Here is a 27099-nt window from a genome sequence, read left to right as displayed (position 1 = left end):
GTATCTGCTCTCCCCCGCAGGCCGGACCCCCACAGGCCAGGCCCAGGCGGGCCAGGCAAAGGGGAACCGAAACCCAGGAGTCCCAGGGGCTCTAGTCTCTGGGATACCTTCCTTCCCAGCAGAGCCGCTCGGGGAGCCCCGCTCGCCGGGGTCTGGGGGTGGGGTGGGTGGGGAGGGACGTGGGCCGGGGCCCGGAGGATCCGGGGTGGGGGCAGATGGGGAGGGGACAGAGGAAGGGAGAGGGGTGGGGGGAGAGTGGGGGGACCCTGCCTGGAAATCAGGGCGCCCCGAGGTCTGGGGCGTTGGGGAATGGCCCTGGGTGACTGGAACTTTTCTCCAGAAGGCTGAGTGGGTTTGAGGAGAAGAAGCAGGAGGGGGCGATGAGCCGGCAACCCATTCTGGTGGAGAAAACCCCAACAGACAGGAAGCGGGGGCTGGGGGATGGGCGGCCCCTTCCCCACCCCCGCCCTGGGGAGGAGAAGGCACACCTGCTTCTCAAAGCTCCGCGTCGGTGGCCCCCCTCCTTCTCCTCCTCCTCCTCCTCCTCCTCCCCTAGTGCCCCACCGGCCGGGCCCCCCGATTCCGCTCCTGGCCCAGCGATGGTCTCGGTGAGAATCCTGCTGCTCTTCTCCCTGACCCTGGTCCTGCACTGTAGAGCCGGTAAGTGCGGCTGGCTCTGGGGTGGAGCGGTGGGGAGACTGTGTGTATGGGGGGGGGGGGGAGACCGCTGTGGGGAGCCCCGATTGTGCCATCCCAGTTCCCCTTCCCCTCTGCCCTTCCCTCTCTCCCTCCACCTCCAGATGGAGGCCCCTCCAGCCCCGGGCCTCCCCCCGGCTGGGGGGGACCGACCCCCGGCCCTCTCGGTCGAACACGGTACTAGAGAGGGGTGCCATCCCTGGACCAAACGCTGGGACAAATACGGAGGGTGGTCCGCTGCCCCCCAGGAGGGCAACCAGACGTCTCCCCTCTTCTAAACTGTGAGCCCGTTGGATAGGGATTATCTCTGGTTGTTGCCAGATTGTACTTTCCAAGCGCTTAGTACAGTGCTCTGCACACAGTAAGCGCTCAATAAATACGATTGAATGACTGAAGAGGGAGGGTGACAGAAGAGGACGAGGCCCAGAGAGGTTCGGTGAGTCGCCTGGGGTCGCCCAGCGGAGGTGGGCCCGTGACCGGGGAGCTCCAGGGTCCCGGTTCCACCCCGGCCGTAACGATGATGAGAATGGTGACGTTCGTTAAGCGCTTACTCTGTGCCAAGCACTGTGTTAAGCGCTGGCGGAGAGGTGAGATAGGTCGGACGCAGGACCCGACCCATACGGGGAAAACTGTCCCCGGGACCTCTCCGCTATGTTCATGGTATTTGTTAAGCGCTTACTATGTGCCGGGCACTGTACTAAGTGCTGGAGTGGATGCGAGTTAATCGGGGGGACACAGACCCTATCCCACATAGGGCTCACAGTTTATAAATGAGGTAACTGAGGCTCAGAGAAATGAAATGACTTGTCCAAGGTCACACAGCAGACGAATGGTGGAGTCGGGATTAGAACCCAAGCCCTTGCTGTATCTACTAGGCCACCCTGCTCAGAGGAGTGCTGCCAAGACGATTTAGGGCAGGGCTGGGGTCGGGGAGGGGTCGGGGATGGGATGGAAGGTGGCGGGCTGGGGGGAATCTCTCTGAGAAGCTCGGCAAGAATTAATCAGTGGTATTTACTGAACGCTTAGTGTGTGCAGAACACTGTACTAAGCACTTGGGAGAGGGGGGATATAACAGAGTTGGTAGGCGTTCCCTGCCCACAGTGAGTTTACCATCTAGAGGAAGTTCAAGCTATAATCAGTCAACCGGTGTTCTTTATTGAGCACTTACTGTGTGCAGAGCACTGTACTGAGCGCTTGGGAGAGGGCAAGAGGGCAACAAACAGACCTATTTCCCTGCCCACAATGAACTGACAGTCTAGAGGAAGTTCAAGCTATAATCAATCAAGGGGATTTATTGAGCGCTTACTGGGTGCAGAGCACTGTACTAAGAGCTTGGGAGAGCACAATACAAAAACAGATACATGCCTGCCCACAGCGAGCTCACAGTCCAGAGGGGGAGACAGACGTTAATATACATTAACATACATATACATATAATATATATATATATACATAATATACAGACGTTAGAGAAGCAGCGTGGCTCAGTGGGAAGAGCACGGGCTTTGGAGTCAGGGCTCATGAGTTCGAATCCCAGCTCTGCCACTTGTCGGCTGTGTGACTGTGGGCAAGTCACTTAACTTCTCTTTGCCTCAGTTCCCTCATCTGTCAAATGGGGATTAAGACTGTGAGCCCCACGTGGGACAACCTGATTCCCCTGTGTCTACCCCAGAGCTTAGAACAGTGCTCTGCACATAGTAAGCGCTTAACAAATACCAACATTACATAAGTTAATAAATAAATACATAAATAACAGGTATGGACATAAGTACTGTGGAGATGGACGAAAACAGCAAGTCAGGGCGACGCAGAAGGAAGTGGAAGAAGAGGAAAAGAGGGCTTAATCGGGGAAGGCTTCTTGGTGGAGATGGGCCTTCGGTAAGGCTTTGAAGTCAGGGAGAGCTGACAGTCTGATACGAGGAGGGAAGGCGTTCCAGGCCAGAGGCAGGACGTAGGCGAGAGGTCAGCGACGAGACAGATGAGATCGAGGACCAGTGAGAAGGTTAGTATTAGAGAAACAAAGTGCGCGGGCTGGGAAGTAGGAGACTAGAGAGGTGAGGTAGGAGGGGGCAAGGTGACTGAGTGCCTTAAAGCCGATGGTGAGGAGCTTTTGTGTGATGCGAAGGTAACCACTGGAGGTTCTTGAGGAGTGGGGAAACATGGTCTGAATGTTTTTAAGGAAAATGATCCGGGCAGCGGAGCAGAGAATGAACTGCAGTGGGGAGAGACTGGAGGCAGGGAGGTCAGCAAGGAGGTTGTTAGGATAATCAAGGCGGGATAGGATAAATGCTTGGATTAACGTGGTAGCGATTTGGATGGAGGGAAAGGGATGGATTTAAGCGACGTTGTGAAGGTAGAACCGACAGGCTCTAGTGATGGCTTAAATATGTGGGTTGACTGACAGAGAAGTGTCAAAGGTCACGGGCCTGTGAGACAGGAAGGATGGCGGTGCCATCTACGGTGATGAGAAAGTCAGGGGAAGGGCAGGGTTTGGGTGGGAAAATAAAAAGTTCGGTTTGAGCCGTATTAAGTCTGAGGGGATGGGAGGACATCCAAGAAGAGGATGTCTTGAAGGCAGAAGGAAATATGAGACTGCAGTGAGAGAGATCAGGGCTGGAGATGCCGATTTTGGTGATCATCCGCTTAGAGGTGGTAGTTGAAGCCTTGGGAGCAAAAGGGTTCTCCAAGGGAGTGCAGGTAGATGGAGAATAGATTGGATGCAAAACTGAACCTTGAGGGACCCCCACAGTTAGGGGGTGGGAGGCAGAGGAGGAGCCCGCAAAATTGAGAATGAGCGGCCAGAGAGATAGGAGGAGAAGCAGGAGAAGACGGTGTCGGTGAAGTCGAGGTTGGATAACGTTTCTAAGAGAAGGGGCCGGTCGACAGTGTCAAAGGCAGCTGAGCGGTCGAAGACGATTAGGATGGGTAGAGGGCCTTGGATTTGGCAAGAGGAGATTATTGGCGACCTTTGAGAGGGCACTTTCTGTGGAGTTAAGGAGATGGAAGCCAGATCCAAGTGGGTCAGGGAAAGAATTGGAGGAGAAGAAGTTGAGGCAGCAGGTGTAGACAGCTCGCTCTAGGAGTTTGGAGAGGAATGGTAGGAGGGAGATGGGGAGATAACTGGAGGGAGCCGAGGGGTCAAGGGAGGGCTTTTGGGGGGGGGGGATAGGGGAGACGTGGGCGTGTTTGAAAGCAGTGGGGTAGAAGCCACTGGAGAGCGAACACTTGAAGATGGCAGTTAGGGAGGGAAGAAGGGAGGAGGCAAGTGGTTTGAGAAGGTGCGAAGAAATAGGGTCAGAGGGCAGGTGGAGAGGGTTGATTTTAAGAAAAGGCAGATCTCCTCTAGAGATACTGCAGGGAAAGATGGCAGCGTTGAAGAAGGGGCAGGAGGGGGGAACAACCGGGAGGGGCAGGGGAGATTTTCGAGAGATCGCACCTGATAGTGTCAGTTTTCTTACTCGAGTAGGTGGACGGGTCAGTGGGGGCAAAGGATGAGGGAGGCGGGGGCTCAGGGGGCCTGAGGAGGAAATCAAATGTCTGGACCAACTGGTGAGGGTGAAGGGCATGGGGGTCAATAAGGGCGGAGAAATCGTTTGGTCGGGCAGAGGAGAGGGCGGAGTTAGAGTACGCCAGGATAAGCTTGAGGTGGACAAAGTCGGTAGAATGGGTAGACGTTTTCCCTGCCCACAACGAGCTCAGGGTCTGGTGGATCCTAAGATAGAGAGGAGAGGGAATAAGTAGCCCAGTGGCTAGTCACTTAGCTGGACCTCACTCCCACCTGAGGGATCCTGAATGTCTGGCCAGGGTGGGGAAGAGATAACCCAGAAGCAGTGTGGTCTAGTGGAAAAAGCAACGGCCTGAGAGTCGGAGGACCTGGGTTCTAATCCCGGCTCTGCCACTCATCTGCCGTGTGACTTTGGGCAAGACGCTTCACTTCTCTGTGCCTCCTTCAACTGCAGAAGGGAGATTACGAGGGTGAGCCCCAAGTGGGATAGGGACCGTGTCCAACCCGATGATCTTGTTTCTACCCTGAGAGCTTAGTTCAGTGCCCGGAGCAGCGTGGTTTAGTGGAAAGAGCACGGGAGTCAGAGAATTTAGGTCCTAATCCCGGTTCTCCACTTAGTAATAATAATAATGGTATTTGTTAAGTGCTTACTATGTGCCAAGCATTATTCTAAGCGCCGGGGTAGATACAAGGTCATTAGGTTGTCCCACGTGGGTCTCGCAGTCTTAATCCCCATTTTACAGATGAGGGAGCTGAGGCCCAGAGAAGTGACTTGCCCACACAGCTGACAAGTGGCGGAGCCTGGATTAGAACCCGTGACCTCTGACTCCCAAGCCCGGCCTCTTTCCACTAAACCACGCTGCCCTTCTCTGCTGTGTGACCTCGGGCAAGCCACTTCACTTCTCTGTGCCTCGCTCACCTCACCTGTAAAATGGGGATTAAGACCGTGAGCTCCTCGTGGGGCAGTCCGATTACCTTGTATCTACTCCAGTGCTTAGAATAGAGCTCGGCACATAGTGAGCGCTTAATAAATACCCTATTATTATTATTGTTAACAAATACCGCTAAAGAAAACAAAAGAGGAGAGGATGAGGGGGTGGGGCTGTCCTCCTAGGAGCCCATAAATTGCCCCCCAGGGGGTGAGGGGAAAGAGAAGACTGGGATTTCTCAGGGTTTCAGAGGCGTAGACAGGAGTGGGTCAGGACCCGTGTCCAGCGGAAAGCTCACTGTAGGCAGGGGACGTGTCTACCTACTCTGTTGCCTGTCATCCTCACCAAAGCGCTTAGCACAGTGCTCTACCCACAGTAATAATAATAACTATGGTACTTAAGCGCTTACTATGTGCCGAGCACTGTTCTAAGCGCTGGGGTAGACACAGGATAATCAGGTTGTCCCACGTGGGGCTCACGGTCTTCATCTCCATTTTACAGATGAGGTCACTGAGGCACAGAGAAGTGAAGTGACTTGCCCAAGGTCACACAGCAGACAAGCGGCGGAGCCGGGATTGGAACCCACGTCCTCTGGCTCCCAAACCCGGGCTCTTTCCACTGAATCACGCTGCTTCTCTAAGCGCTCAACAGAGACGATTGATTGATTGATTGAAAGGTTGGGATGGCCACGCCTGCCAAGCCCAGGTGGTGTCCAAAAAAGAGCCCCCGGGGGAGGGGTCACGGGACCCCCAACCTCCAACCAAGGGGACGGGGGCTCGGGAGGGAACCCAGGCCTCTCGAATTCCAGTCCTGTGCCCCATCACTGGGCCCCCGCCGGCTGCGAGGCCTCGTGGGAAAAGACCTCAGTTTACTCATCTCTAAAATGGGGAGAAAATCCCCATTCTCCCTCCACCTCAGACTGCGGGATGGGAACTGCGTCGGATCGGATGACTTTGCACCCATCCCGGCGCTTAGTACAGAGCTCGGCTGAGTCAGCGCCTAGTATAGTCCCACGATTGTGATCGCCACGGTTGATCACGGGCTCAGGGTGGTTTGAGGGTTTAAATAGTTTCACCCCCACCCTTACCTCCGCCGCCCTCCCCTCTGCCTAACTCTGTACCCTCGAGTTTGGGCATCGATCAATCCGTGGTATTTATTGAGCGCTTACCGCGTGCAGAGCACTGTACTAAACGCTTGGGAGAGTAATACAACAGAGTTGGTAGACACATTCCCTGCCCACAACGAGCCGACAGTCTAGAGGAAGTTCAAACTATAATCGGTCAATCCGTGGTATTTATTGGGGGCGTACTGTGTGCTGAGCACTGTACTAGAGAAGCGGCGTGGTTTTGTGGCAAGACCAGGGGCTTGGGAGTCAGAGGTCGTGGGTTCTAATCCCGACTCTGCCACTAATCAACTGGGTGACTTTGGGCAAGTCACTAAACTTTTCTGTGCCTCAGTTACCTCGTCTGGTAAATGGGGATTAAGACCTGATTACCTTGCATTTATCCCAGCGCTCAGAATAGTGCTTGATACGTAGTAAGCGCTTAATAAATGCCATCATTATTATGATTATTATTATCACTAAGCTCCTGGGAGAGTGGGAGACGGGTTCCCTGCCCATAGCGAGCTTACAGTCCATGCGGGGAGACACATCTCGGTCAAGCATCTCTCCCCATCAGTCAATCGTATTTATTGAGCTCTTGCTGCGTGCAGAGGACTGTACTAAGCGCTTGCCATCTCCCATCCTCCAGGGTTTTAAACAGTTTTCCCAGAGCTGAGATCTTCTGCATCATCTGTGCACCCTTTGGGCGCTTGGTATTCATTCAGTCGCATTTATTGAGCGTTTACCATGCGCGGAGCACTGTACTGAGCGTTTGGGAGAGACACATTCCCTGCCCACAACGAGCTTACCGTCTCCGCTCCTCCCGCAGACCCACAGTCCTTATGCCCTTCTCTATCATTTATTTATATCAATGTCTGTCTCCCACTCTAGACTGGAAGATCATTTTTTGTTGGCTTTTCTGGTATTTTTTTCATGGCATTTGTTAAACGCTTACTCTATGCCAGGCACTGTACTGAGCACTGTACTGAGGTATAAACTAATCAGGATGGACCCAGTCCCCGGCCCACTCGGGGTTCACAGTCTTAATCCCCATTTTCCAGATGAGGTGACCGAGGCCCGGAGAAGTGGAGTGACTTGCCCAAGGTCACACAGCAGGCAAGTGATAATAATAATAATGTTAGTATTTGTTAAGCGCTTACTATGTGCCGAGCACTGTTCTAAGCTCTGGGGTAGACACAGGGGAATCAGGTTGCCCCACGAGGGGCTCACAGTCTTAATCCCCATTTTACAGATGAGGGAACTGAGGCACCGAGAAGTTAAGTGACTTGCCCGATTTCCACTAGGTCACGGTGCTTCCCTTGTTAAGGTATCTGTTAAGCTCTTACTGGGTGCCAAGCGCTCTTAGCGATTGTGCTATTTGTTAAGCGCTTACCGTGTGTCAAGCGCTGTCGTGGCTCGGTGGAAAGAGCCCAGACTTGGGAGTCAGAGGTCATGGGTTCGAATCCCGACTCTGCCCCTTGCCAGCTATGTAACTGTGGGCAAGTCACTTCTCTCTGTGCCTCAGTTACCTCATCTGTAAAATGGGGATTAACTGTGAGCCCCATAGGGGAAAACCTGATTACCCTGTATCCACCGCAGCGCTTAGAACAGTGCTCTGCACACAGTAAGCGCTTAACACATACCAACATTAGTATTATTACTAAGCACTGGGGTAGATCCAAGATAAGCAGGTCCCACATCAGGCTCGCAGTAGGAGGGAGAACAGGGACTGGAGCTCCATTTTGCAGATGAGGGAACTGAGGCACAGAGAAGAAGTGACTCAGCCAAGGTCTCGCAGCAGGTAAGCGGTGCCGGCATAAGAACCGACTCCCAGGCCCGGGCTCCTTGCACTAGGCCACGTTGCTTCTGAGCGCTGGGGGAGATACAAGTTTATCAGGACAGACACAGTCTCACCTTAGAGAAGCAGTGTGGCTCAGTGGAAAGAGCCCGAGCTTGGGAGGCAGAGGTCGTGGGTTCGAATCCCGCCTCGGCCACTTGTCAGCTGTGTGACTGTGGGGAAGTCACTTTACTTCTCTGGGCCTCAGTTCCCACATCTGTAAAATGGGGATTAAGACTGCGAGCCTCACGTGGGATGACCTGATGACCCTGTATCTACTCCAGCGCTTAGAACAGTGCTCGGCCCATAGTAAGCGCTTAACAAATACCGACATTATTATTACATGGGGCTCACAGTCTAAATGGGAGGAAGGGGGTAACTGAGGCACAGAGAAGTGAAGCGACTAGCCCAAGACACACAGCAAGCCGATAAGCGCTTAACAAATACCATTATTATTATTATTAATTGGCAGAGCTGAGATGAGAAGCCAGGTTCTCTAACCCCCAGGTCCGTGCTCTTTCTACTAGGCCATCCAGCTTCTCATGTGGGCAGGGAAAGTGTCTATCAGCTCTCTCCTCACCCAAGCGCTTAGCGCCGTGGTCCACGCACAGTAAGCGCTCAGTAAGTACCGATGATTGATGGGTCGATCGGCTGATCCTAGCCCACGGGGCTCAGTTTCCCCTTCACTGCCACTTCCCGCACCCTACAGGCACTCCTCGGCTCAGTGGAAAGAACCCGGGCTTGGGAGTCAGAGGTCATGGGTTCGAATTCCGGCTCTGCCACTTGTCAGCTATGTGACTGTGGGCAAGTCACTTCGCTTCTCTGTGCCTCAGTTCCCTCATCTGGAAAATGGGGATTAACTGTGCGCCTCACGTGGGACGGCCTGATTACCCTGTATCTCCCCCAGCACTTATAGTAAGCGCTTAACAAATACCAACATTATTATTATTATTATTCCTACCCACCCTCAGGTTCCAGGGGGCCGATCCACTGGGCCTCCCTTCTCCCGAAGCCACCATCTTGGGTATCGAACCTAAAGCTTTCCCAGAAGGCTCGGGTGGCCTCACTTCTCCTCTCGTCCCTGCCCCGTCCTCAGCCTTCCTTCCTCCTTCCTTCCTCGGCTCCCGGGGGGCCGAGTCACCTGCCCCGGCGGGTCTTCTCGCCGAGGCGCCCATCTCGGCTACCAAACCCGAAGCCTTCGGACAAGCCTCGGAGGGCCTGTCACTGTGGGGGCGGCCGGTGTTCTCCTCTCTGCCCCGTCCTGCCCCATCCCCTCCCTCAGCCTCTAGGGACCCTGCTGGTCCCCCTGCCCCGGAGGTGCCCATCTCGGGGACCAAACCTGAAGCTTTCCCAACAGCTGACCCTGCTGGTCCCCCTTCCCCGGAGGCGTCCATCTTGGATACCAAAACTGAAGCTTTCCCGGCAGCTTCTGGGGGCCTCTCACCGTGCGAGAGCCGGTGTCCTCTTCTCCTCTCTGCCCCGACCCATCCCCTCCCTCGCCCCCCGGGGGACCGAGTCACCGGACCCTACTGGTCCCCCCTCCTTGAAGGCCCCATCTTGGGTACCAAACCCGAAAGCTTCCCAGAAGCCTCCGAGGGCCTTTCCCGGTGTGAAGGCCCGTCTTCTCCTCCCGGGCCTGGCCCTTCCCGGCCCCTGCCCCGCTCCCCCAGAGGCCCCGTCGGAGCGGCGGGGAGATCTGTGGGGGGTTTTGATTTGGGCCCGTCACCCCCGGCCAGGACTCCCGGGAGCTGTGGAGGGAAACGAGCGTGCCCACGGAAAGGGTGAGCCGTGACGAGGCAGCCGGCCGTGACGCCTCGTTTCTTGTAAACCGAGCGTTTCCCCCACCGCTCGCCCCTTCCCCCTCCCGCCGCCGTTCGCGGCTGCCCTCCTCCCGATCTCCTCACCCACAGCCTCGGATTTCCCCCCCAACACTGTCCCCTCCGGGCCCCCAATTCCTGCGCCGTCCCCCTCGTCCCGGCTCCCCCCGCGATTCCCGGGGGCCTAGCGGAAAGAGCCCGGGCCTGCGAGTCGGAAGAGCTAGGGTCTAATCCCGGCTCTGTCGATCGCCTGCTGTGAGTCATTTCACTTCTGTGGGCCTCAGTTTCCTCATCTGTAAAATGGGGATTCGATACCCGTTCTCCCTCCTACTTAGACTGGGAGCCCCATGTGGGACAGGGACAGATCTGATCATCTCTTTCTCTTAATGTATTTGTTCAGCGCTTACCGTGTGCCGGGCACTGTACCGAGCACTGGGGTCGATCCAAGTCAATCAAGTTGGACACGCTCCCTGTCCCATGGGGGGCTAGCAGTCTTAATCCCCATTTTACAGATGAGGGAACTGAGGCAGAGAGAAGTGAAGTGACTTGCCCAAAGTCACATAGCGAGGCAAGAGGAGGAGTCAGCATTAGAACCCAGGTCCTCCTGACTCCCAGGCTCCGGATTCTATCCTTCAGGCCACACTGTTTCTCTTGTAATCCCGGCTCTGCCGCTTTTCTGCTGGGTGACCGTGGGCAAGTCACTTCACTTCTCTGGGCTTCAGTTACCTCATCTGGAAAATGGGGAGACTGTGAGCCCCATGGGGGACAGGGACTGTGTCCAACCAGATTAGCTTGTATCCACCCCGGGGCTTAGTACGGAGCCTGCCACCTGGAAAGCGCTTAACAAATACCATAGTAATAATTATTATTATTGTTTTTACCCCAGAGCACTTGCCGTATGGTAAGCCTGTAACAAATGCCACTGTTACCGTTATTATAATAATAATTATTATTATTATTACTGTCAAAGAGAGGAGATGCGGGTCTTACGCTGGCAACTTGGAGTCTCAGATGCTGATCAATTCCTCTCTGCCCCCCAGGCCTCCGACCCACTGCCATCGGCCGGGGGGGTCTTAGAGAAATTCCAGGGTCTCTTGACCACTTCAGGGGGAAATCTAGTCCGCCCCAGTGCTTAGCACAGTGTCTGGCACATAGTAAGCACTCAACAAATACCACAGTTATTATTATTATTACCAGTGGAGGAGCGCGGCCTGCTGGAAAGAGCCCGGGAGCTGGCAGTCCCGGGTTTGAGTTCCGCCTCCGCCATCGGGCTGCTGTGTGACCTCGGGCATGTCGCTTAACCTCTCTGGGCCTCGGGTTTCTCCTCTGTAGAATAGGGACAAGATCGCCCCTGCCCTCCCTCCCTCCTGGACGGCGAGTTCCGATCAGGAAGGGGACTGCATCCGACTCATTATCCGGAAGCTACGTGGTGTTCAGTACAGTGCCGGGCACCTACTCGAGTGCGTTCTCAGGGTGGATTTCAAATGAAGAGTCTTCGCCATGACCCCTGTATTGGCAGGGAAGAGGACACTGGTGGGGTGAGAGGGGAGGCCGGTGGAAGGGAAGTGCTGTGAGTGCCATGCACTGTACTGAATGCCTGCTTAGTGCAACGCGCTGTACTGAGCTTCTGCTGAGTGTAGCGCACCGTGCTGAGTGCCTGTTGAGTGTTATTTGCTGTACTGAACTCCTACTCAGTGCAATGTGCTGGCCTGAGCCCCTAGTGCGGGAAATGTGCTGTACTAGCGTGGCTCGGTGGAAAGAGCCCCGGCTTGGGAGTCAGAGGTCCCGGGTTCGAATCCCGGCTGACCGTGGGCAAGTCACTTGGCTGTGCCTCAGTTATCTCATCTGTAAAATGGGGATTAAAACTGTGAGCCCCAAGTGGGACCAGCTGATCACCCTGTATCTCCCCCAGCGCTTAGAACAGTGCGCTGCACATGGTAAGCGCTTAACAGATACCAACATTATTATTATTATGGGCCGTACCGAACGCCCGCCGAGCGCAAAGGGATGTCCTGAAAGCCTGCAGGGGAGACCGCTAGACGTTTCTACAGAGAAGGCCTTCCCACCCATCCCGTCCGGACCCGCCGGTGCCCCCCAGGCCTGCGTCGCCAGGGCCCGAGGGTGACCGTCACCCCACTTTGCAGGACGGACCTCCAGCTGCTCCGACCCGGAGAAGGTCCAGGGGACGGTGGGATCCCGGGTGAGTCTGCCCCTGGTCCTCGAGGGGGCCAACGAGACCACGCCGGTGACCATCAAGCTGCAGAGCTCGGAGCAGCCGAACAAGAAGAAGGTGTTTTCGGGGCAGAGGAAGAACCTGGTCGGAAAACTGGAGGCCCGCTACACCTTCTTCCCCCAGAACTCATCGCTGGAGATCACCGAGGCCTCCTGGGGCGACGCTGGCGTCTACGAGGTCTCCGTGGAGGCCGGAGGCTGGTTCAAGGAGTTCTGTCTCAAGCTGGAGCTGTTCGGTAAGCTGGGGGTCCGGGGTCCTGGGTCCTAGAAGAAATGGGGGAGAGGGGTCTGGGGTCAGCAGGAGGCCCCGGGAGGAATGGGGAGGCCTCCTCCATCACTTTCCGCCTCTCTTCGCCCCCTCTGGCTGTCTCTGCCTCTCTGTCTCCTCTTTTGGTTTATTAATAATGATAATAATGATAATGATGGTATTTAGTAAGCGCTTACTAGGTGCCAAGCACTGTTCTCAGCGCAAGGGTACACACGAGGTAATCAGGTTGTCCCACGCGGGGCTCCCGGTCTCGATCCCCATCTTCCAGATGAGGTAGCCGAGGCCCAGAGAAGTGAAGTGACTTGCCCAAGGTCACCCAGCGAGCAGTTGGCGGAGCTGGAATTAGAACCCAGGTCCCCTGACTCCCAGGCCCGGCTTCTTTCCACTGGGCCCCGCTGCTCCTGCACTTGTCTGCTGTGTGACTTGGGGTGAGTCGCTGCCCTTCTCAGGGCCTCCGTTGCCTCCGGAAAACGGGGATTCGACACCTGTTAAACACCTGTTAATCAATCGATGGTATTTACTGAGTGCGTGCAGCGTGCAGCGTGCTGCGCTAAGCGCTGGGAGAGGACAGAGCAACAGACTGTGAGCCCCCTGTGGCTCAGGGACTGTCCAACCCGATTTGTTTGTATCCCCCCAGCGCTTAGTACAGTGCCTGGCACATAGTAAGCGCTTAACAAATACGCTAATTATTACTAGGAGAAGCAGCACGACTTAACGGAAAGAGGACGGGCTTGGGAGTCAGAGGTGGTGGGTTCTAATCCCGGCTCAGCCGCTTGTCAGCTGCGTGACTGTGGGCAAGTCACTTAACTTCTCGGTGCCTCAGTGATCTCATCTGTAAAATGGGGATTAACCGTGAGTCTCACATGGGGCCACCTGATGACCCTGTATCTCCCCTAGCTCTTACAACAGTGCTCTGCACATAGTAAGCGCTTAACAAATACCGTCATTATTACTGTGGTTAATAAACCCCATCCTAATTATTATCATTCCGATCAGAGCGGGTCTCGGTGCCGTCCATCGGAGTCAACTTGACGCTGGGGAACGGCAGCTGCGACCTAACCCTGGCCTGCAGGACGGAAAGCAAGGAGCCCGTGGGCTTCAACTGGACCTGGACGGTGGGTGGGGGGGCCTGGACCCCCCGGCTCCAAGGAAACATCCTGCACCTCACCCTCACCCCGGTGGCTCCCAATTTCTCCTGCACCTGCATCGCCTACAACCCCGTCAGCTCCGCCGAAACCCACTTCTTCAGCTCCTGGGACCGCTGTAGGGTCAGAGGTCAGTGTCCGTCCGGCCTCCGACCGCCGGCCTGGAAAATACCCCCTCCCGCCGGGGACGGGGACGGGGAGGGGGCAGGACAGCAAGGAAGGGGGGATGGGAAGCGGGGAGAGGAAGAAAGGAAACGGATCCAAATTCATAACCCGGATTGGGCTTCTGAGATCCCCCTCCCATTCATCAATCAAAGGTGTTTTGGATTTTAGCACTTACTTCTAGCCGGGCACTGAACTAATCAGGTTGGACCCCGACCCACGTGGGGCTCACAGTCCTCATCCCCATTTTCCAGATGAGGGAACTGAAGCCCAGAGGAGTGAAGTGACTTGACCAAGGTCACCCAGCAGACGAGCGGAGGAGCCGGGATGAGAACCCGGGCCCGTCTGACACCCAGGCCCGGGCTCTACCCACTGGACCACATTGTTTTCCCCAAGGTCCCCAGATAGGACTGGACTCTCTCACTCCAGCCAGCCCTCCGGCCCCCAAGAGACGCGGGTTCTAATTCTGGTGCCGTCCCTTGTCCGCTGTGTGACCTAGGGCACACTTCTCTAGTTCCATTTCCTAAACCGTAAAATGGGGTTTCGATTGGTGTTGTCCTTTGCCCTGTGACTGTCAACCCCATCTGGGCCAGGGACTGTTGCTGCTCCGATTAACTGATTCCTCCCCCAACACAGTGCTCGGCATATCCAGCGCTTAGAACAGCGCTTGGCACATATCATCATCGACATTATTATTATTATTATTATTATTATACTACGTGCTTAACAAAACGCCGTCATTATTATTGTTATGATTATTTATAACACCGTAACTGCGATACTTATAATTGCCCTATTGGCAATGAAACGATAACGATTGATAACAATAATGGTACTTGTTAAGCACTTACTATGTGCCAGACACTGTTCTAAGCGCTAAGTTAGTCGGTTTGGATGCGGTCCCTGTCCTCCATGGGGCTCACACTCTTAATCCCCATTTTCTAGATGAGGTCACTGAGGCCCAGAAAAGTTAAGCGACTTGCCCAAGGCCACACAGCAGACACGTGGCACGGTCAGGATTAGAACCCAGGTCCTCTGACTCCCAGGCCAGGGCTCTGTTCTCGTCCTACCCCTTGTCCCGTGAGTAAAACCACAAACCCGTCTCTAGACCTTACCACTTGTCAGCTGTGTGACTTTGGGCAAGTCACTTAACTTCTCGGTGCCTCAGTTACCTCATCTGTAAAATGGGGATGAAGACTGTGAGCCCTACGTGGGACAACCTGATCCCCCCGTGTCTACCCCAGCGCTTAGAACAGTGCTCGGCACATAGTAAGCGCTTAACAAATACCAACATTATTAAGAGGGCGGGAGACGTGTCTGCTAATTGGGTTGCAGGGTGCTCTTCCAAGCGCTTAGTACAGTGCTCTGCGCACAGTAAGTGCTCAATAAATGCCACTGTTTGACTGATTGAGTCCCACGAGGGACAGAAACCGTGTCTGGTCGGACTCTGGCATACCACCGACCCTGCCAGCGCTCAGCATATAGTAAGCACTTAAGTAGCGCAGTTATGATCGGAAACACCTGTAAGCGTAGTAAGCACTTAACAAGTAGCCCGATATAAGCGCTTAGTACAGTGCTCTGCACTCATTTAAGCACTCAATAAATACGATTGGATGAATGATTATGATTTCTAGCCACCCGGGGCTTGAAATTTCAAATTTGAAATTTCGAAGGGCGGGGCTTTGGGCAGGCGCCGTCATCGCAGAAGGACCTGGGTTCTAATCCCCGCTATGCCACTCTTCTGCTATGTGACCTTAGTCAAGTCACTTCACTTCTCAGGTCCTCAGTCGCCTCATCTGCTAAATGGGGATTCAATACCTGGTCTCCCTCCTACTTCGACTGTGACCCCCCAGGACCTTGCAATTACCCCACCGCCCAGTCCAGCGCTTGGCATATAGAAAACGCTTAACAAATACCACAATTATTATTACCCGGGCTTCATTAGCGATGGTTTTATGCATTACTGTCTTAGAAGGTCATGGGTTCTAATCCCAACTCCGCCACTTGCCTGCCGTGTGACCTGAAACAAACCACTTCTCTGGGCCTCAGTTCCCTCATCTGTAAAATGATTAACTGTGAGTCTCACATGGGACAACCTGATGACCCTGTATCTCCCCTAGCGCTTAGAACAGTGCTCCGCACATAGTAAGCGCTTAACAAATACCAACATTATTATTATTATTCTCTGTGCCTCAGTTCCCTCATCTGGAAAATGGGGATTAAAACTGTGAACTCCCCCCGTGGGACAACCTGATCTTGTATCTCCCCCGTCGCTTAGAATAGTGTTCGGTCCCATGTGGGACAGGGACTGAGTCCAACGCGATTTGCTTCTATCCACCCCAGCGCTTAGTACAGTGCCTGGTACATAGTAAGCGCTGAACAAATACCATTATCATTATTATTATTACCCACGGCATATTTTTATTATGGTCCTTTTTGTGGGCGGGACTCCATCCCCATCCTTCCCGATATTCCGGACGTGTCCTTGGTAAACGGGGGGGGGGGGGGGCGGGGAGGATGCCCCCCCAGAGCCAGCCGTACCCTTCGGGGGGCAGCTGTCAATGAAGCTGCATCCATCCCACCCCTCCAAAGGGGAAAGAAAACTCCCCCTGCTCCTCCGCAGCCTCAGACTCCGCACCCTCAGCTCTCGGTTCCCAGCCCCTCCCTCCCTCCCTGTCACCCCTCCTCCCTCCCTGCGGGGACATCTCAACCAGCCAGCCTGAGAAAAGGGGTTCTGGGTTCCTCCTCCCTCCCCTCACCCCATCACCCCGTTGCCATGGAAACAGGACGGCTTCCTGTCGATCTGCGGTTCCATTTCCTGTGCGTGCCTGGGGCCGGGGGATGCTGAGGCGTTTTGTAAGTGGGGGTGGGGGGCAGGCTCGGCCTACAGGCTGGGAGTTGGGAGACCCAGGTTCCAGTCCCCGTCCCGACACCTCTCCCCCACAGCCTGCTGGGTGACCCTCGGCCCAGTGCCTTACCCTCTCTGATCCCCCTTTTCCTCGCTTGTAAAATGGGGCCGCTCTGAGGCCTGGCTGGACAAGGATCGGGTTCAATCCGCCTACCCCAGTGCTTGGCCCAGTGTTTAGCCCGAAGAAAGTGCCTCACCGATGCCATCATTCTCGCCGCTGACTTCTCAGTCGATCGTTAATTCAATCGCATCTATTGAGCGCTTATTGTGTGCAGAGCACTGTATGAAGCGCTTGGAAAGGACAATTCGGCAACAGAGACAATCCCTCCCCAACAACGGGCTCACCGTCTAGAAGGGGGAGACAGACACCAAAACAAAACGAGCAGACAGGCTTGTCTAAATAAGACAAAAGAGGTAGACAGTAGATCAGTCGGTGGTATTTATCGAGCGCTTACTGTGTGCAGAGCACTGAACTAAGCGCTTGGGAGAGGACGATATGACAATAGAACAGATACAGTCCCTGACCACAGCGAGCTTACAGTCTAGAGGGGGAGACGGACATGAATAGAAATCGATAAATTACACATATGGATGTAAGTGCTGTGGGGCTGGGAGGAGGGGGGGATGAAAAAAGGGCGCAAGTCAGGGCCACGCAGAAGGGAGCGGGAGAAGAGGAAAAGAGGGTTTAGTCAGGGAAGGCTTCTTGGAGGAGAAAACCTTCGATAAAGGCTCTGGGTGGGCGAGGGGTCGGCGGCGAGATAATAATGATGACATTTGTTAAGCGCTTACTATGTGCCAAGCACCGTTCTAAGCGCTGGGGTAGATGCAAGGTTGTCCCACGTGGGGCTCACGGTCTTAAACCCCATTTTACAGATGAGGTAACTGAGGCACAGAGAAGTGAAGTGACTTGCCCAAAGTCACCCAGCTGGTAACTGGCAGAGCTTGAGCGAGAGCCACATCGTAATCGACGGATTCATTCCCCGCCCTCAAAGAGCTTACGGTTTGGTCCAAGCCCTTTGTACAGCCCTCTGCCCACAATAAGCGCTCAATAAATCCAGTCGATCGATTGGTTGAGCGATTAATATCCTCACCTCAAGACAAAGCAACGGGCAGGCCCAAGACGGGGACCCCCCTCTCCCCTACCCACCTTGGGAACTTCTCCTGCATGGTTTGGGGTGAGCAGAAGCAGCGTGGCCTAGTGGTTAGAGTCCGGGCCTGGGCTTCAGGAGGACCTGGATTCTACCCCTCCTCCACCGCCTCTTGTCTGCTGTGTGACCTTGGACGAGTCGCTTCACTTATCTGCGCCTCGGTTCTCTCATCTGTAAATTGGGGATGAAGGCTCTGAGCCCCCCCGGTGGGGGACGGGGCCTGAGTCCAACCTGATGAGGTGGGATCTGCCCTGGCGCTTAGCGCAGTACCTGGCACATATTAAGTGCTCAACAAGCACCATTTAAAAAAAAAATCAGCCCCGGGGTGGTGTCGTCGATCTAATAAAAGGGTCCCAATGGTGTGACCTAGAAATAGAAAAACTGACCTTTCTATAAGGGATGAAAATACCCAAATCGGATGCTCACACCCAGTTGACACGTGATGGGTGGGAGAAAGGGGAAGCAAAACAATTTCAAACAAACCAGCTGGAGCGGTGAGGGGAGAAAGAAAACTGTAAAAACACCAAGGGTCCTGTGAGTGCGGAGAGCTGTGCCGGGCGCCTTCTATGGGTGCAGAGCACGGAATAATCATCGTGGTATCTGTTAAGCGCTTACTATGAGCCAGGCTGGGCTGGATCCAAGCAATTTGGGTTGGAGACAGTCCCCGTCCTATGGGGGCCCACAATCTCCATCCCAGTTTTGCAGATGAGGTCACTGAGGCCCAAGGAAGTGAAGTGATTTGCCCAAGGTCACACAGCAGATGAAGGGCAGAATCAGGATTAGAACTCAAATTCGACTCCCAGGCGGGTGTGCAGAAGTTGTGCTGAGCGTCCACCGTGTGCAGAGCGCTGAACTGCGTAACTAAGAGAGTTCTGGACAGGGCAACGATTTGGTATTTGTTGTTTGCTTTGGGGTTTTTTTTTGGTTTTGGTTAAGCGCTCGCTATAGGCCGGGCACTGTACTAAACGTTGGGGTAGATCCAACCTCATCATGTTGGACACGATCTCAATCCCCATTTTACAGAGGAGGGAACCGAGGCCCAGAGAAGTGAAGCGACTTGCCCAAGGTCACACAGCAGACAGGTGGCGGTACGGAATTAGAACCCGGGTCCTTCTGGCTCCCGGCCCCCGGGGCTCTATCCGGCCAGGCCGCGCCGCTTCTCGTCGCTCCGGAACGGGGCCAGGGTGGGGGCGGGGAGAGGAAAAGAGCAAGAAAAACAGTGTGACATAGTGGAAAGAGGATGGGGGCTCTGAGTCAGCAGACCGGGGTTCTAATCCCAGCCCTCCCCTTGGGGAGAGCTGTGTGTTCCTGAGCCAGACACCTAACCTCTCTGAACCTCCGCATCTTCCCCTGTAAAACAGAGATCCAATCCCCGCTCTCTCCCTCGGGGGGCCTGAGGTCGGGGAGGGGGTGGGGGCTGTTAGTGACTCACTTGTCCCGTGTGGAAGCGCTCAAAAACATCAACCCTTCCAACAGGGGGGTCCCTGTCAGTTTTTCCAGGCCTGGAGGCGGGGAAAGGGCCAGGCTAGCACCCCCAGAACGGATCCTGGGCACGAGATGAGGGTCAGAGAGGAGAAGGGTAGGCCTACCGGGTAGAACCCGGGCATGGAAGTCAGAAGGACCTGGGTTCTAATCCCGCTCTGCCACTTAATAATTATAACAGTGTTGGTATTTGTTAAGCGCTTACTATATGCCGAGCACCGTTCTAAGCGCTGGGTAATCAGGTTGTCCCACGTGAGGCTCACAGTCTTAATCCCCATTTTACAGATGAGAGAACTGAGGCACCGAGAAGTTAAGTGACTTGCCCAAAGTCACACAGCTGACAGGTGGCGGAGTCCGGATTAGAACCCGCGACCTCTGACTCCTAAACCCGGGCTCTTTCCACTGAGCTACGCTGCTGTGCTTGTCTGCTGCGTGACCTTGGACAAGTCACTTTACCTCTCTGGGTCTCAGTTCCCTCCTCTGGAAAATGGGGATTGAAACGGTGAGCCCCATGTGGGACAGGGACTGTGTCCAAACTGATTTGCTTGTATCCACCCCAGCGTTTAGTACAGTACAGGCCACATAGTAAGCGCTTAACAAATACCATAATTATAGTAGCAGCGGTAGGGTAGGAAACGTAATAGTAATAATAATGGTATTTGTTAAGCGCTTGGGAGGTGCCAAGCACTGTTCTAAGCGCTGGGGTACATACGGGGGTAATCAGGCTGTCGCACGTGGGGCTCACAGTTTTAACCCACATTTTGCAGATGAGGTAACTGAGGCCCAGAGAAGTGAGGTGGCTTGCCCCAGGTCACACAGCAGGCAAGTGGCGGAGCCTGGATTAGAACTCACACCCTCTGACTCCCAAGCCCGTGGTCTTGCCGCTAAACCACGCTGCTTTATAGTAGCAGTAACAGCAAGTCACAGTAGTTAACAGTAATAGTAACAGTAGCGGGTAATAATATTCATTCAATAGTATTTATTGAGCGCTTACTACGTGCAGAGCACCGTACTAAGCGCTTGGAATGGACAAATCGGTAACAGATAGAGACAGTCCCTGCCCTTTGACGGGTTTACGGTCTAATCGGGGGAGACGGCAGACAAGAACAATAGCAATAAATAGAATCTAATAAATAGAACATCTCATTAAAACAATAGCAAATAAATAGAATCAAGGCGATGTACATCTCATTAACAAAATTAATAGGGTAATGAAAATATAAACAGTTGAGCGGACGGTTACAGTGCTGAGGGGATGGGAAGGGAGAGGGGGAGGAGCAGAGGGAAATGGGGGGAAAAGAGGGTTTAGCTGGGGTAGAGGGAGAAGAGGGAAAAGGGGAGCTCAGTCTGGGAAGGCCTCTTGGAGGAGGTGAGCTTTAAAAATTATTAAATTATTATTGTTATTATGATATTTGTTAAGCACTTACCATGTGCTTAGTAGTCGCAGTAAGAGTATTTATTAAGCGTCATCGGTAACCAGCCCCTCGCTCAGATTAAGGGTGTCAGGGTGGGACAGAGATTGTGTCCAACCCGATTATCTTGTATCCACCCCAGCGCTTAGTACGGTGCCCGGACCATAGTAAGCGCTTAACAGATACCATTATTATTATTATCATTACTAGCTTCTATTTCTACTAATGACCAAAAAGTTGGAGTTGCAGGCACCCGACCGAACCTCTTGCGCTGAAACCCGATGAAGAAAGGTCTCCTTTGATGACTGAAGCCAACTTGGGTTTTAAGAGCCGAAAGAATTGGGTAAAACGTGTTAACGGGTCTATGTAAGAGTATATATAGAACAAATTTGGTTAGATTAACAGGCCAGGGCGGTGGAAGGGTTTCAGAGCGTGTATTGTGCATGGTGAAATTCCTAAGGAGGAAACTAATTCCACAGCTGAGGAATTCTCACTTTAGATGGGGGGAAAAAAAGGGAATCTGCGGGAAGGCACCTCCCTCAAGCAAATGAAAACTCCCCTGCCTGTGAAATGTGGATCTCGTCATTGGAAGCATTAGCCAAGGTGCGAAAAAGCAAAGAGGTAATTAGGAGAGAAACGAGGGACTACTATCTCACTCCGGCAGGAATGCCTGCGGGGGTGGCGACTAGTACACATCTAAACGAAGAGGTCTGGAAGCGGGTTAGGAAGGTTCTACTTTCCTGGAGGCCAGGTTCGAGCCCCCAAAAGAAAAAAAAACACCCTGCTTTGAGAGATTGACCAATGAGTTCATTCAATAGTATTTATTGAGCGCTTACTATGTGCAGAGCACGGTACTAAGCGCTTGGAATGGACAAATCGGTAACAGATAGAGACGGTCCCTGCCCTTGGACGGGCTTACAGTCTAACCGGTTAGCAATGTGTGGGTGAAAAAAGAAAGAGAATGTCTATAAGCCGACACAAAAAGTGGTTAATTATACAAATATTGTAGGGGGGGGGCAGCCAACAGGGACTGGATCTGGGGGTTCTCTGCGCCCCCTGCTGGATCAGCGCGGGAACGGCGGCTTCCCCTGGGGAAGGAGCCCAGAAGTCACCGCTTCGGAGTAACAATAATAATAATAATAAAATTGATAATGGTATTTGCTCCTTCATTCATTCAATCGTATTTATTGAGCTCTTACTGGGTGCAGAGCACTGCACTAAGCGTTTGGAAAGTACACTTCCGCAAACAATAGAGACAATCCCAGCTCCACCACTTGGCAGCTGTGTGACTCTGGGCAAGCCACTTAACATCTCTGTGCCTCAGTCACCTCATCTGTAAAAGGGGGATTAAGACTGTGAGCGCCACGTGGGAGTAGACTGTAAACCCGTCAAACGGCAGGGACTGTCTCTATCTGTTGCCGACTTGTTCATTTCAAGCGCTTAGTACAATGCTCTGCACATAGTAAGCGCTCAATAAATACTATTGAATGAATGAATGAATGAACAACCTGATTCCCTTGTGTCTACCCCAGCGCTTAGAACAGTGCTCTGCACATAGTAAGCGCTTAACAAATACCAACATTATCATTATTATTAATATTATTATTATCCCCGCCCAACGACGTGCTCACAGTCTAGTAGGTAGGGGACAGCAAAACAAGTAAGCAGGCATCAATAGCATTAATATAAATAAATGCAATTAGAGATATATGCACATCAAAATTATCATAAATATGCACGAGTGCTGTGGGGCGGAGGGGGGGAGGGCAGAGGGAGGGAGGAGGGGCGATGGGGAGGAGGAGCAGAGAAAAAGGGGGGTTAGTCTGGGAAGACCTACTGGAGGAGGTGAGCTTGAAGAAGGGGGGAAGTGGGCTAGTTTGGCGGATGTGAGGAGGGAGGGCATTCCAGGCCGGAGGGAGGACGTGGGCCAGGGGTCGACGGCGGGACAGGAGAGAACGAGGCCCAGTGAGAAGGTGAGCGGCAGCGGAGTGTGCGGGCTGGGCTGGAGAAGGAGAGAAGGGAGGTGAGATAGGAGGGGGCAAGGTGATGGACAGCTTTGAAGCCGACAGTGAGGAGTTTTTGCTCCAGTAGTATAACAACACTGGGATGTAGGGTTTTCTCCATTTCCTCCTTTTCTTTGGCTCTTCCATTTGGCTAAGCAACAGCAAGACCAACAGGAGGGTTCTAAAGAAAGTCCTTGCATTTCCCCCAAAACAGCAGTAACTTGGGGGATCCTATTAGAGTCGCAACTTTTTCCATTACCCACAGTTATCAATGAACATAAATCCACCAATCGTAACACTTTTTTTTCCAACCGCACACTCCTTATAGTTTGTGGCTCATCCCCACCCAGGCACTGGTCCCCAAATCCTCTCAGGACCGGGTCTTCTGGTGGGAACACGGACTCAAGACAGGTGCTCTGCGAAGCAGCTGAGCGGTGGGTCCTTTCTTCAAGCCAATGTGTCCTGCTGGGCTAAAATCTAGAGAGTTACAATCTTCAAGCTAATGTGTCCTGTTGGGCTAAAATCTAGGGAGTTACAATCTCAACCATAGATTAAGAACCCAGCAACATCATTCAGTAAGGCCATATTTTTGTACAATTAACTACTTTTTGTATTGGCATATAGGTATACTCTTTTTTTTTTTTCAATCACACATTGTTAACTCATTGGTGAATCTATCAAAGCACGGGGTTTTTTTTGGCTCGAACCTGGCCGGCAGGAAAGTTGACCGTTCCTAACCTGCTTCCAGACCTCTTTGTTAGATTTCTACTAGTCGCCACCCCTGCAGGCATTCCTGCCGGAGTGAGAGAGTAGTTGCGGGATTCTCTCTTAATTACCTCTGATTTTTTGCACTTTGGCTAATGCTTCCAATCAGGAGATCCACATTTCACAGAAAAGGGAGTTTTTATTTGCTTGAAGGAGGTGCCTTCCCCCAGATTCTCCCCTCCAGCCCCCCAAAGTGATAACTCCTACCTGTGAAGTTATTCAGTTTCCTCTTTAGGAATTTCACCGTGCACAATACATACACACGCTGAAACTATTCCACCTCCCTGACCGGTTAATCTAACCAAACTTGTTCTATATATACTCTTTCGTAGACAAGTTAACACATTTTATACATTTCTTTCGGCACTTAAAACCGAACGGAGTTGGCTTCGGGTCCTCTTCAGGAGACCTTCCTTCATCGCGGGTGGAAGCGGGTTTCAGCACAAGAGGTCTGGTTGGGTCCCTGCAACTCCAACTTTTTGGTCATTAGTAGAAGCCGATATTGATAATAATAATAATAATGGTATTGGTTAAGCGTTTACTATGTGCCAGGCACTGTACTAAGCGCTGGGGTGAATACAAGATAATAGGGTCGGACACAATCTCTGTCCCACGTGGGGCTCCCACTCTCAATCCTCATTTTACAGATGAGGGAACTGAGGCACAGAAAGAGCAACATGGCGTAGTGGATGGCATAGCAAATCAGGATGGACACGGTCCCTGTCCCACATGGGGCTCACAGTCTCAACCCCCCATTTTCCAGATGAGGGAACTGAGGCCCAGAGAAGGAAAGTGACTTGCCCAAGGTCACACAGCAGACAAGGGGCGGAGCTGGGATTAGAACCCAGATCCTCCTGACTCCCAGGCCCGGGTTCTAGCCGTTAGCCACTAGCTTAGCTAAGTTTAGCACATAGTAAGCGCTTAGAAGATACCGTGATTGTTAAGAGATGCTCAGCTGGTTTGCCTCCCCTCTCTGTCTCTCTTTGTCTCTCTCTATCTCTCTCTGTCTCTCTTCCTCCCCATCCCGTCTCTCTCTCCAGATGGTTCGCTCCAGCCTTCGCGGTGGCCAATATATTTGGTACTGCCCCTCGTATGCCTGGCGGCCGTAGCCATGATCTTGGCGATCGCCCTCGTGTCCAGAAAAAAGAGTAGGTGTCAATCCTTCCCCCGGGATTGGGCGGGGAGAGGGGAAAAGGGGGGGCTCCATCCGGATTCCCGCTTCTTGGCTTCGGGTCTTCACCGTCCCTTGGAAAGATCACTCATCCAGTCGTCTTTCCTGAGCGCTTACTGGGTGCAAAGCACTGTACTGAGCGCTTGGAGCACTGTAATAATAATAATGATGATGTTGGCATTTGTTAAGCGCTTACTATGTGCCGAGCACTGTTCTAAGCGCTGGGGTAGATGCAGGGTAATCAGGTCGTCCTACGTGAGGCTCACAGTTAATCCCCATTTTACAGATGAGGTAACTGAGGCAAAGAGAAGTTAAGTGACTTGCCCACGCTGTACTAATCCACCTGTTCCCTCCCCCTCTTCCTCCCCCCGGCCAACCTCCCGTGTGGCCTCGTCGGTGAAATCACTATTCGCCCCCTGGATCCCTCTCAATTAATCAGTCCATCACTAGTGTGTAATAATGATAAATAATAATAATAGTGGTATTTGTTAAGCGCTTACTTTGTGCCGAGCACTGCTCTAAGCGCCAGGGGAGATGGTGACCAGGTTGTCCCATTTGGAGCTCACAGTCTTCATCCCCATTTTACAGATGAGGTATCTGAGATCCAGAGAAGGGAAGCGGCTTGCCCAAGGCCCCACAGCAGATGAGTGGTGGAGCCGGGGTTAGAACCCACATCTTCCCACTTCCAAGCCCATAATAATAATAATAACTGTAGTATTTGTTAAGCGCTTACTATGTGCAAAACACTGTTCTAAGCGCTGGGGGATACCAGCTGATCAGGTTGTCCCACGTGGGGCTCACAGTTTTTTTAATCCCCATTTGCCAGATGAGGTAACTGAGGCACAGAGAAGTGACTTGCCCAAGGTCACACAGCTGACTAGAGGCAGAGCCGGGATTAGAACCCATGACCTCTGACTCCCAAACCCGCACTCTTTCCACTGAGCCACGCTGCTTCTCAAGTGTACTGAGCGCTTGGGGGAGTCCAATTTCAATCCATCAATCAACGGTATTTATTGAGCGCTTACTATGGACAGAGCACTGTACTGAGCGCTGGGGGGAGAGGACAATACAACAGAATTAGCTGGCGCGTTCCCTGACCCGTTACGAACTTAGGGTCTAGAGGGGGAGGCAGACGTTAATATGAACAGGTGATTTATGGAATAAATAATAGGGGGAGAAGTTCTGATCCCTCCCCTTGAGGAGCTTACAGAAAAGTGGGGCTATCACTCCACCAGTAGTGGTAGAGTGAGCGTCTACTGGGGGCAAGGCACTGTACTGAACACTTGGGGGAGTCCAATAAAACACCAGAGTCCTACCCTCAAGGACCTTGCAGTCCAATGGGGGGAGAAGGACACAAAAATAAATCACAGAGGGTCGTGGTAATCGTAGAAATGGTGTTTATATGAGCACCTACCGTGAGGGCAGAACACTGTACTGAGCGCTTGGGAGAGTCTATTAGGGGGCCTATCCCTGCCTTCAGGGAGCTTGTAGTGCAGAGGGGAAGCCGGGTGTCGACGTACACTGAAGAGAGGAGTTGTAAGCAATCACTCAATCAGTGGTATTTATCGAGCGCTTACTGTGTGCGGAGCACTGTACTAGGCGCTTGGGAGAGCCCAATCCAACAGAGTCGGTAGGCACGTTCCCTGCCTTCAACGAGCTTACAGTCCAGAAGGGGACGTCGTCATCATCATCCGTGGTATTTATTGAGCATCTAACGTGCGCAGAGCGCTGTACTCAGCGCTCGAGAGAGTACAATACAGCAGGGTCGGTAGGCGCGTTCCCTGCCCACCACGAGCTTTCGGTCTAGAGTGAGAGTATTAGGTAGCCCCCCGCCCCCCGGCTCTTGGGGACCCCCCACCAGGTTCAGCAGAAGGAAGAGTGGGAAGAAAATTGGAGAATTACTCTCCTCTGCTAGAGGGCGACGTGTCTGCTTCCTCTACCTACTCTCCCAAGCGCTTAGTCCAATGCTCTGCACCCAGTAAGCTCTCGATAAACCCCCTGATTGACCGATCGATTGGTTAATTGATCGGCGCCTCGTGCCATCCAACCTCCGTGTGACCTCGGGCAAGCCACTTAACTTCTCTGTGCCTCAGTTCCCTCATCTGTAAAATGGGGCTGAAGACCGTGAGCCCCATGTGGGACAACCTGATTACCCTGTATCTACCCCAGCGCATAGAACAGTGCTCGGCACACAGTAAGCGCTTAACAAATGCCGACATTAATAATAATAATAATAATGTTGGTATTTGTTAAGCGCTTACTATGTGCAGAGCACTGTTCTAAGCGCTGGGGTAAACACAGGGAAATCAGGTTATCCCACGTGGGGCTCACAGTCTTAATCCCCATTTTACAGATGAGGGAACTGAGGCACAGAGAAGTTAAGTTTTATTGCTATTATTATTATTATTGTTATTATTATTCCCATCCAGGGTCCGCTTGCCGGGGGTGTTGGAGAAGCAGCGTGGCTCAGTGGCTTGGGAGTCAGAGGTTATGGGTTCGAAACCCGGCTCTGCCACC

The 27099-nt window shown here is 53.1% G+C and overlaps 1 protein-coding gene and 1 long non-coding RNA gene across 3 annotated transcripts in view; one reads left to right on the top strand and one right to left on the bottom strand.

The window, feature by feature from the left end:
* Positions 1-316: 316 nt before the first annotated feature.
* LOC103166193 (signaling lymphocytic activation molecule-like) overlaps positions 317-27099 on the top strand; it is a 29759-nt gene continuing 2976 nt past the window's right edge. Inside the window, exons 1-4 of one of the 2 annotated variants that reach the window (XM_029056294.2) lie at positions 317-660; positions 12031-12354; positions 13383-13661; positions 24452-24559. In XM_029056294.2, coding sequence (XP_028912127.1) covers positions 381-660; positions 12031-12354; positions 13383-13661; positions 24452-24559 — 991 coding nt within the window. In that variant the 5' untranslated portion in view covers positions 317-380. The remainder of the gene's footprint in view (positions 661-12030; positions 12355-13382; positions 13662-24451; positions 24560-27099) is intronic. The other variant, XM_029056293.2, reaches the window with a different exon arrangement.
* On the bottom strand, positions 12161-16904 carry LOC114808224. Its single transcript, XR_003756071.1, has 2 exons — positions 16799-16904; positions 12161-12382 (listed from the first exon to the last, which is right to left on the bottom strand). It is a non-coding gene; the product is annotated as an uncharacterized LOC114808224 (long non-coding RNA).

The sequence above is a fragment of the Ornithorhynchus anatinus genome, chromosome X5 (assembly GCF_004115215.2).
Source record: "Ornithorhynchus anatinus isolate Pmale09 chromosome X5, mOrnAna1.pri.v4, whole genome shotgun sequence".
Taxonomy (NCBI): domain Eukaryota; kingdom Metazoa; phylum Chordata; class Mammalia; order Monotremata; family Ornithorhynchidae; genus Ornithorhynchus; species Ornithorhynchus anatinus.
Note: the sequence above shows the minus strand (reverse complement) of the source record. Positions and strands in the feature narration are given on the sequence as shown.